We start from the raw sequence: 11,815 nt of genomic DNA on the forward strand, positions 1-11,815 counted from the left end.
AAGTTTGAATGTAAAACTCGTGGCAACTTCCTACTGACTCATAAGTTTGAATGTAAAACTCGTGGCAACTTCCTACTGACTCATCAGTTTGAACGTAAAACTCGTGGCAACTTCCTACTGACTCATAACTTTGAATGTAAAACTCGTGGCAACTTCCTATTGACTCATAAGTTTGAATGTAAAACTCGTGGCAACTTCCTATTGACTCATTAGTTTGAATGTAAAACTCGTGGCAACTTCCTATTGATTCATTAGTTTAAATGTAAAACTCGTGGCAACTTCCTACTGACTGATTAGTTTGAATGTAATACTCTTAGCAACTTCCTACTGACTCATAACTTTGAATGTAAAACTCGTGGCAACTTCCTATTGACTCATTGGTTTGAATGTAAAACTCGTGGCAACTTCCTACTGACTCATTAGTTTGAATGTAAAACTCGTGGCAACTTCCTATTGACTCATTAGTTTGAATGTAAAACTCGTGGCAACTTTCTACTGACTCATTAGTTTGAATGTAAAACTCATGACAACTTTCTACTGACTCAATTAAACATTATAATCTCCGTAAAACTCTGTACCTTTGCCATCATAAACGTTATTTTGCTATAACTTAGCCAAGCTATGTTACGAGGATTAAGCCTCGACAAGTGTTTTTTGCAAAAGATTAGTAATGAAATACTTTTGTAGTTACTTAGTCGTTTGAAAATAAATTGCTTTTTTTACGATAACTTACCTAATTCAAATAATATTTTACCATAGTTTTGTTGACATTTTGTTAAAAGATATAATGACATTTTAACAAGTTTTGATTCACAATTATTCCCTCTGAACTCATTTTTCTATAAGTTTGTCTGTTTGCTTCGGATATTCACTCAGAGACATTCAGGAACTGTCTGCGCTCGCCTACTCTCATTTTGAAGTGGTAGACTAGAGGGAAAGCAGCTAGTCTTACCACAAACTCTTGGGCTATTCTTATCTGATCGAGTAGTGGGATTTAACTGTCACTCTAATAACGCATCCAAAGTGCAGAACACAATATTGCACAATAGAACATAAAACACGGACTAACAATCTGCTCACATTCCTATAACAGGTTATTGTTTTTGTTAATAGTATTTTACCCTATAAATGTCAGATTGTTTCATGAATCAGTTTAAATCCACACATAAACAAACATATATGTTCATGTCCAATATAATTAGATCATTTAAGATGTTTTTTTTCCAGTTCCACCAGAGGATGTCACTATTGTCGACGAGTTCAACCGACCTGTACAAAGATACACTAGTCCACATAACGAAGGATCTAAACTCATTCTTGGTTGTATAGCCAAAGGAGGTGAGGTATTTGTTGTGAAAATATATAATTACACTTTTACAGGTTTTATCTCAAAAACAGAGTATAGTGTTGAAATACAGTTTCACACTAACATTCTGTACTAATTAGTTTCATTAGAATTAGAAAACAGAAACTCTGCATTCAACTGTATTTTGAGAAATAAGTTTTCATTTAAAACCGATTTTTTTTGCCTTCCTCAGTGAGGTAATCTATAATGATTTAATAAATAACACAAACGGTGTCGGAAAAGTGAAAATAGAGAATATCAAATTATATACATTATCTTAAACTGAAATGCTTTATTCACAAACAATACAACAAATCTAGTCTTATCTTAATACGTTTTTCACCTTTCTAAATGTATTCATTAAATTGGCAAAGAAGAATATTTTTCTTCACCAGCTTGTCATAATTTTGAAATGTAACGTCTTAAAAGCATAAAAGTTTAATGAGGGGGTTCAGAACTGTAGTGAAGGTAGAAATCTTAATGAACCAGTTAGTTCAGGTGACAGGTTAGTTGCTGTGGGGGTTTCCAATGAAAAGACCATGTGGATATGAAGGTATATTTGAATATATAAGAAAATTTAAAATGTATTTTTATTTTATTTTATATCATCAGTACCTTTCTTTAGTTAAGTCTACTTAGTTAGGGATGAATATCAGTAGTAACCGCAAGTGTGGAAAATAGATAAAGCGCAGTATAGGAATAGAGAAACGGTATTCTTCAAACTCAAAGAATCGCTCAAAATAGATGTAAACCCATAACTGAAGAAAACACTGCTAAAATGTTACGTATGGTCAGTCCGCTCCGGTGGTTGAGTGGTAAGTCTGAGAGCTTATAACGCTAAAAATATGGTTTCGATACCCGTAGTAGGGATGGAACAAATAGCCTCTTTGAGCTTGACAATAAACAGACTAAATGGTCAAAGTCCAAAACTTGGACATGAAACGAAATGGCAGTTAGAAGCATTTGAAATGTGTCGTTATAGATACGTGATGAAGATCAGCTATAAAGAAAGATAAGTATTGGAGTGTGCAAAGACAACTGCTGGATGTATCTAATCGACAGAAGATGTATGCAATTAGGCCTGAGGGTAGGTTGTCAGATGTTGACTGGCAAAATCGAAGGATAAAGAGGTGAGGGAAATCACTCGATCACTTGGCTCGGTGTCATTATAAAATGGACTGGAGACGAACTGGTTGAATTAGGAAAGCTGGTGCAGATAGGGAAGAATAGAGAGAAGTGCAGAACCGAAGTCGTTGACCCTCAAAACTGGGAGGACACCATGACTGATTAAAATAAACCTATACCCGTCCAGCGTTAAACAATGAAAAATTACCAAAATATATTGGCCTGAAAGATTTTTCATGAAGATTTGCGCTAGAAGGTCGAAATGTCATTTCCAAACAAACTCTAGAAGTTGACGTATGTTAATGCCTATCCAATGGATGGAGTTACATTGCCGTCGGAAGCAATTATTTCATTTCCAAACAAACTCTAGAAGTTGACGTATGTTAATGCCTATCCAATGGATGGAGTTACATTGCCGTCGGAAGCAATTATTTCATTTCCAAACAAACTCTAGAAGTTGACGTATGTTAATGCCTATCCAATGGATGGAGTTACATTGCCGTCGGAAGCAATTTTGGAGCGATCAGGCCATTACTACATTGCCATTTCTAGGGGGGTGTCTGGGGGTATGCCCTTCCAGAAAATTTAATCCTATGAAACTAAAACTTGACCCACTTTAACTACAAATACTACATACACACACAAGTAATGTATTAAATTAAAAGAAGGAAATTTTAAATTTTAATAAGTTGTAGCTATACATGCCACGAAAAAAGTGGTTAGGCCTAACCGCTTTTTACGGCCCTGTGTCCTACAAGTAAATCTTTAAAAATAACACAAATATAATGCTTTTTAAACATTCACACTTTCTCCGGAAATTGCAAGAACATAATATATATATATATATATAGTGATATTTTTCTGAATACGTTTTGTTATTCCTGAAGCTATCGAAGCAACTAGTTTAAATTGGCTATGGCTTTGTAATTGTCAACAAATATTATATATATATATTTGTAAACAACATGACTCTTGCAATATGATTGTATAATATAATAGAATAAACAATAAGGTTTTGTAATTAACAAATTCAAAAAATTACGGTAACACTTTATCTTAAGAATTATTTTACAGAAAGATAATCATACTTTAATATAAGTATAGGTGTAAATTATTCATAATAAAGTCTTAAAACACCTTTATAAAATATGGCGTAGTTTTTCCTTGATCGTTTAGTATGACGAGGTTAATAATAAACTCTGTTACGTTTTAACAATAGTCATTATAACAATGAAAAATTGAAAGTACAGCAAAAATATCTATTTACTGTACCTACTGTTTTGAATAACACTTTCATAACGTTTACTATTATACTTTTATCATAAAGATTGTTTTTCATTGTTAACTTAGAATTTGTATTTAGAACTAATCTAAATCTCCAGAACCTCGTGAGATATTAATGGGATTACAACTGAAAATATCGTTAATAGCGAGGGTATTCAACTGATAAAACGATCTATTTAACTAGTTTACTGATGGCCAAGTTGAGTTTTAGTTTCGCTGTAAAGAAGTTATTATTATTAATTACTATGATAACATTACCATGGTTACTGTCTGCGATAACTCTTTTTGTCCTACTTATTATACATTTGTTCATCTCTTAATACGCGTAATTAATGATCGTGGAAGACATTCGCTAAGCGCCAGCACTATCATTAGCATCTTTCGGTCACTAATTTAAACACATCTGTGATCGAACTTGTAATTTGTGAAAGAAATCTACGATATTTATTTTTCTCGTGCGCTATGTGAAGAGTGCATTATTCTACACTAACATGCTATGTCAAGAATGGGTTATTCTACATTAATGAGTTATGTTAATGATGGATTATGCTACACTAACATGCTATGTCAAGAATGAATAATTCTACGCAAATGCGTTATGTTAACAATGGATTATTCTACACTAACGGGGCTATGCCAACAATGGATTATTCTACACTTACGTGTTATGTTAACAATGTATCATTCTACACTAACGTGTTATGTTAACAATGGATTATTCTACATTAACACGCTATAACAGGAATGGATTATTTTTCATTTATGCCGAAAGAACTCAAGACAGAGCTTAGAAACAAGGGAACTCGAGCAAGTCCAAGCAAAGCAGAACATGTGGGTTTTGTTTACAAACATTGTGCCTCAGCATGCGTTTGTTGAACGTTAGTCAGTGATTTAAAGTAAAGTTGGGTAGAAGCTAGATGTGGATTTCAGGAATATCTTTACGTTATCTGCACGCTAAAGATCAGGAATTTTTTAACATGCCCAAATTCTACTTCGCATACTATTTCATTGAATACTCCACCGACTGATGGGTGTTACATGAACGTATCATAATATCCCTGGTTCCAAGGAACATTCCCGCTAATAGTATTAGAGCCCTATTTTATAGACGTTTAATTACTGTATGACTATTGATTATATTTTGACATTCATTTGGTTATATATATATATATATGATGGATAAATGTCGTACATATATACAACTTATAAAGCAAGTACATGAGCACTATTTTATTTTTCTACAGTCAATAAAAGGAAGACTTATTGGTAAAAATTTTGTTGTCTTTTCCCTGGTTCACCGCAGCTAGTTTTGTTGAATTGATATTTACTTAGCTAAATAGTAAATCAATACACCTTAACTAAGGATTATATTTTTCAATGAAACATGAGAAATATTTATCAACTGAATGATTTAAAGCTCAATAATTACATGATCATCAACTGAATCAATAAAATAACGATGAATTTCTATATAAGATAAACGCAGTTATCTTTCCGATTAGAGAAATTTAATAATCAAAAATCATTACCCTGAAACATCTTCGTCACGTAATCTATGGGTGGTGAGGAGGGCAGTAGAGACCCACCCATCTGATGGCTACAGCCACATCTTCTTTGTTGTTTTTTCTGAAGGTTCCCACCCCTCTAAAAAAGCACTGAACTCTGGGGCCACAATAATATGTTCTTCGAATTCTTTTGTTTATGTTTTTTTGGTCATTATAGCCCTCTTCTTTATCTAGTGGCACTGAATTGGAAAATGGTAACGGAAGTACTACCACCAAGCGGGATTGGTGGATACGAGATTTCTAATTGGTCGGGAAGAGGTTTTTTATATCCGTATGATTAGAAAGCTGCTATACATGCTTCAATTACGTTGTTTCTTAGAAATGTCGAGAGAGAGCGCTACGAACTTCTTCAGGTATAACTAGTGAAAGTAATATCACTTGAACGTTTCGTGTCTCTAGTTGTATAGTATTTTAACCAAATAGTTGTTTTGGATCTCACCATGAGTTTGTATTTTCATAATAATTAAACACATTTTTGTAACAAGAAAGGAAATATATCGTTTCTATCTAGGAAAGCCTCCTCCGTCCGTCACATGGTGGAGAAATTCAGTACTAATAGACAATAGTTTCCGAAAGACTCATGACCTACAGGTTCGAAACGACTATGTTTTTCAGCAACTGAGACGAGAAGATCTAATGACTAGACTCACTTGCCAAGCTTCCAACAATAATATTACCTCACCACGGATTGCACATGTCATTATCGATATTAACTGTGAGTACAACATCTGTAAAATATTATTTTGAAAGCTGATTACATATTATAATTCAAAGTAATGATGTTGATATTCTTTACTGTTTTCTCATCTTCCTTAATATGCAAAGAACTAGACCGAAAACAGAAAGTTGCACTCAAAGAACAAACAACTAAAGCTATAAATACTATAACATCAAAGTGGTAAAATGTATCTTGGCATTTGGGAAAATCTGTGGTGGAAAGACACACAAACCGGTGTGAATACACCAGTTATCATATTCCAAGACCTGCATGTGAAATAAAATTAGAATTATAAAACATAATTTTGATAGTTTTATAAATCTCCTCATCTAATATTATCGCTTTTGAGCCTTAATAACAAGTTATGATATTTACTGTTAAATATTTAAACAATTAAATTTCATTGCTAAAGCCCTATAACGAATCGCTCCATGGTTTGTCCTATTTCCGCCAAAGTGCGTCTAAATATTTAAGTACAAAGCTACATATTGGGCTACCTGTACTTTGTCCCCGCGTGGGGGGTGGATTCTATACACTAGAAATAAAATATTCCTGTTTATGACAATTAAAGTAATATTGAAGTAAATGAATAATTATAAAGTTTTTTCGTAAAAGGTGAAAAAATTAAATTCCCAGTGTTTATCAAAAACATTCATAGCGTTAGAACCATTACTTAACCTTATGTCAAGAAATGTGTTTGAGTATCAAAACTTAAAGAAGAACGTTAAGAAACCTCTTATGGAGGTACCAACAACCTGTTTATAAAGTTTATTATAAATATCTTTGATAGTAAGGATTTTAAAATTAGGAAATTAAAGTTGTATACTAAGAAATCAATCAAACAATAGGTTTAAATGAATTTTTGTATATTATATGTAAAATCAAATGTCCGGACTGAAGTAACATTTTTTGTATTTAAAGTTTCTAGACAATGTAAAAGTAATTCTAATTTTATATACTAACAAGTTCATTTTTTAATATGTTTGCTGGCTGTTTTGTAAGAGTTTTTAAAGAGCTAAGAGAAACCTGAGCTTTGAAGAAATTTTTTTTATAATCTTTGGTAGTGCTATTTACTAGTTGTTTTAAGCTAATTTGCTTGTTATCTGAATAATCTGGAAAATATTAATTACACTTGAGTTTTATAATAGTTAAATATAAAATTAAACCAAAATAATGTAAACCCAATGTTCTGTTTTTGATAATCTGTTTTATTAAGTTAATTTTCAATTTTCTTTTCTTGCTTTTCTGTTTGGTTATGAGCAACCAACTGCCTAAAACTGGCTGCAATGGTAGCTTATGCGGGACATAGTATGCTTGAACCCATTATCTTCCCTAGTCTTATCTCTGCGGATAACTCTTTTACTAGGAGATTTCCAATGGGTCAGCGGTAAGTTTATAAAGCTAATATCCGGGTTTGGATTCCCCAGTGGTGGACAGAATGCGCTAGCCCATTGTACAGCTTCGCACTAAAACAATCCAACTCTTACTTGGTTACAATTAACTGTTACCAGGTTACATCTAACTCTTACTAGGATACATTTAACTGTTACCATGTTATATTTAACTCTTACTAGGTTACATTTAACTGTTACCAGGTTACATTTAACTCTTACTAGGTTACATTTAACTGTTACCAGGTTACATCTAACTCTTACTAGGTTACATTTATCTTTCCAACATTGTAGATTATATCTTCGGTTTTTTTTACTCTCCTCTATGTGACATATTTTGTTTATAGCCTATTTGGCTTATTTTTTAAAGAATGATACAAAGTAGGAGATATCGTTATACAATCTTTCTTTTAGTTCTTGAATTTAACTAACTTCTATTGTTAGATATACACGATTGTTTCAATTTAAGTTTAATACAAGTATTATGGTTTAGATAGCTTATATAGCTCGAGTGTTAAATTTAGTTGTTTTTAGAAGCGATAGCTTATCGCGAGTTTGTGTACGAATCATACGTTGTGTGTTTAGTAGTTATGAATTGGTGATTGTTATATTATTGCGTCATGTTACTAGAATCTTCCGAGTTCTTCTTTTTGTCAGTTGTGTTAAGGTAATTGAACCAGCCTGTGTGGACTTTGACGAAAAAGAGACAAATATGTAAAGTTCTGGATACAACTATAATAACCAATAGTGTAACGAAAATGTGTATATACGTTTGATTTGACTTGTTTTAATATTTTATTTTAAAACAATTAGATTGTGTGCTGTTTGTTTATTGTCGAAATTTATCGCAAACAAGTAACGTACACCTACTGTAAAACCTCATACATAAAACCTGACATTTGTGTTGTTTGATGTACGCTATTCCTGTTAGCTATATAAAATGCTTGGGATTTCTTTAGCTGTAACCCAAATGGTAACAAAGTCTATTGTGCACATTCCCTCAATATGCATATTAACGATTTGGGATACTGATCAACAAGTTGAGTATCACTTGATAATTCTAGATACTTCCGGATATCAAGAGATAGCAGGGAAGATTTAATCTGGAATTTGTCTGTTTCCATGACAATAGTTCTTCGCGTGGTCCATTAGCAATAAGTATTGTTTCCCATACTGCTTACCTTAGCTTTTCGAAGCCTTTCGACCAGAATAATACAGGGTTTTGTTTCTTTTTAACCAGAGAATTGTCTTCATAAGCGGAGCTTAGCCATGTGACATAGATTGAGGGCTTATAGAAAACATAAACTTTGACTTAGGCTCTTTTCTTCTATTTCTTTTCTTCAGCATGCTTTATCTTACACCATGAACGAAACGCTAGCGTCATAGTTTGTAAACAGCTAAATCTCATTCATCTAAGAGTTTTGTGTAAGCGCCACTGCCACGTTAGCAGTGTGAAATAATAAACAGTTCCACTTGGCTGCTATTTTTTGTATTGTTTGTTTGTTTTTTAATTTTGCGCAAAGCTACACGAGGGCTATCTGCGATAGCCATTCCTAATTTTGCAGTGTAAGACTAGAGGGAAGGCAGCTAGTCATCCCCACCCACAGCCAACTCTGGGGCTACTCTTTTACCAACGAATAGTGGGATTGACCGTCACATTATAACGTCCCCAAGGCTGAAAGGGCGAGCATGTTTGGTGGGACGAGATTCGAACCCGCGACCCACAGCTTGCGAGTCGAGTGTCCTAACCACCTGGCCATGCCGGGCCAATTTTTATTTTTATTTTTTTGTATTAGGTGATAGAGTAACATTTGATCCGTGTTTGAGGTTATATTTAACGTCACGCTGAAGACACGCGATAACAAACACTAGGTTTTAGTTTTGGTTTCTTGTATTCACTCTATTTCTAAGAATTTATTGTTGAATATTTTGCTGTATAAAAACGTATTAGGTATCGCGAACTGTCTAGTTATTTCACTTTTATGCAGATACGGAATATATGATTATATATTACTACCTGTCCGAATAAAATCCCTATTCTAAGCAAGAAACATGAAATTTAGCTCTTTTTATCTTTTTTTTTTCTGCTGAAGTAGTCTTAACTATGCTGAAGAAAAACCCAATATTGGGTGAAACGACAATATGTAAATATTCTTCGAATGATGATACTGTCTGATGGTCTCCCTTTCGGGAAACCGATAGATCTTCGTTCTGACAGGGTAAACACGTCTGACGTCATCTTCAACTTACTTTATACCCCTAATTCCTTCATAGTATAAAGAAGCCATCTTACGTATCACACACTTATATATATATTTATATTTGTGAAATACCAAATTTCATTTGAAGTGTATTTTTAAAGCTTAGAAATTGCGAGGGGAGAGAGTGTTCCTTGTCCTGAACGCTTTGATGTGTGTAGGCTTTGATATATGCTAACCGTCATTAAAACAAAAAATTATATCAAACCAAAATTTCTTTAAGTAACATCACAAGACAGTATACAAATTGAAATAACGTTATGTTTCATAGACGTAACTATTTATACAAATGTCCGATTAAAAGTGCATGTATTGTTTTATAGATTCATTGAACGATGATGTTATATCATTTTGTTTTTCGACATTGCAAAGGTGTTTCAATCTTGTCAATGTATATATACAAATATATTCAGTAAAAAAAGACATATATAAATCATTATGTGTGATGTTCCTATAAGCTTGCTACGTTTATAGATAAAATATAATAAAACACAACTACTTAAAATGTTTATCTTGTATCCAACCATCTGCTGTCCTAAGCCTTTGAAACAGCTGTTTTATTCGTTTTGTTAAACACAGGATATTATTATCTAGTAAAATGTTAAAGGCAGAGAAATCTGTGAGGAATATAAAACACATTAGTTAAAAATTCACGCGCCCACGTGTCATATTCCTTCAGTGTTTTTTCTTTAATCGTAGTATGTCATAACAGGAAAAAAAAAGCAAAAAACAACAAGAATCGAACGAGAATGTAAGCCGTTACTTCAAAGTAACATAAGGTCCAGCTGTCATCAGTGGCTTTGAAAAAAAAAAAGAAAAAAAAAAGTTCCACATACGTCAGATATCGGCATTTCTACTGGTGCTTGAAACACGTGATACAATTGATGGTGTTAGGGTTATAAAGCTCTTTTGTGTTCAATTATGCATAATAAGTTTCTCAGCATGCTAACGATCTGTTTGGAGGCTATATGGGGCTCTGACAAATCATTTAACTTTTGATAAGGCTACACATTCGAATCATTAGTCCCCCGGTTGGGTTAGCGGTAATCTTACGTACTTACAACGCTAACATCCTGGGTTCGATTCCCGCGATAGACAGAGCGTAGACAACCCATTTTGTAACTTTGCGCTAAAATAACAACAACAATCGAGGCATTGTGTAAAAATATCTTTCTATGAATATGCTAATTATTCACGGGATGAAAATAAATAGATACACAGCAGCAATTCTTACGTGTGTTTTCGTTTCCTTCTTGTTGGTAATATTTATAGCCTTTCTATAATATACTTATTTTCACTGCTAGAAAACTCTTCTGTGGTGTGGCTGTTTAAAATTTCTTTTCGGAGCTTTATGAAGAAAACAAATAAATGCCACTTACATTTACAAGTATACATGAAATATTAATTAGTTCCATGTTACTGTAAAATTAGAGGCAAAATACTCCAATAATAGGTCTAAAGCGCATGCGTTAGAGTGGTGAATCCACCAAAGACAAATACTGTAATAATCCCAGTGTGACTGGTACTTGACATAACGTTATATTCACCCCTAAAGAAGGAAACAATATATTTTTAATTTACTCGGGTTATTGGTTTATTATAGGGTGGGGATTTTTATATTCGTATGACCCAAGGGCGACTTTCAGCCGGTACTGGCGAATCATTTTAGAAGCGGTGCTGGTTTCCAACATGAAGTGTTCCAGAAATTCACCTTTGATTTGAACGAGTTGGAAAACGGAATAAATTAATAAAAGTTACAGAGAATAATTACAAAATAACAGAATGTATGATGTAAACGAAATTTATAGATTTTTCAGCACTAATTATTGGATGTAAAAATAACCGAATGGACAAAATAAAACAAGTTTTTTTTTTTAACTGTAAAGTCTAAAGTGGACGATTAACAACAAAACTCCGTTTATAAATATACGACAGAATCTCGGAGAAGTAAGGTCTTGCTGAAGGGGTCGACTCACTACAAATAGAGACGTGGGAATGGAGGAACCCGTGGTCGACCCACTACAAAGAGAGACCTGGGAATGAAGGAACCCGTGGTCGACCCACTACAAAGAGAGAGCTTGGAAGGGAGGAACCCGTGGTCGACCCACTACAAAGAGAGACTTGGGAAT

The 11,815-nt window shown here is 33.5% G+C and overlaps 1 protein-coding gene across 3 annotated transcripts in view; it reads left to right on the plus strand.

The window, feature by feature from the left end:
- Nucleotides 1-11,815, plus strand: part of LOC111088004 (nephrin-like) — a 125,723-nt gene that overhangs the window by 44,715 nt on the left and 69,193 nt on the right. For all 3 annotated transcript variants that reach the window (XM_022396685.1, XM_022396686.1, XM_022396687.1), the window contains exons 3-4: nucleotides 1,228-1,338; nucleotides 5,831-6,034. In XM_022396685.1, the coding sequence (XP_022252393.1) occupies nucleotides 1,228-1,338; nucleotides 5,831-6,034 (315 nt within the window). The remainder of the gene's footprint in view (nucleotides 1-1,227; nucleotides 1,339-5,830; nucleotides 6,035-11,815) is intronic.

This window comes from Limulus polyphemus, unplaced genomic scaffold (genome assembly GCF_000517525.1).
Source record: "Limulus polyphemus unplaced genomic scaffold, Limulus_polyphemus-2.1.2 Scaffold2976, whole genome shotgun sequence".
In the NCBI taxonomy this organism is placed as follows: domain Eukaryota; kingdom Metazoa; phylum Arthropoda; class Merostomata; order Xiphosura; family Limulidae; genus Limulus; species Limulus polyphemus.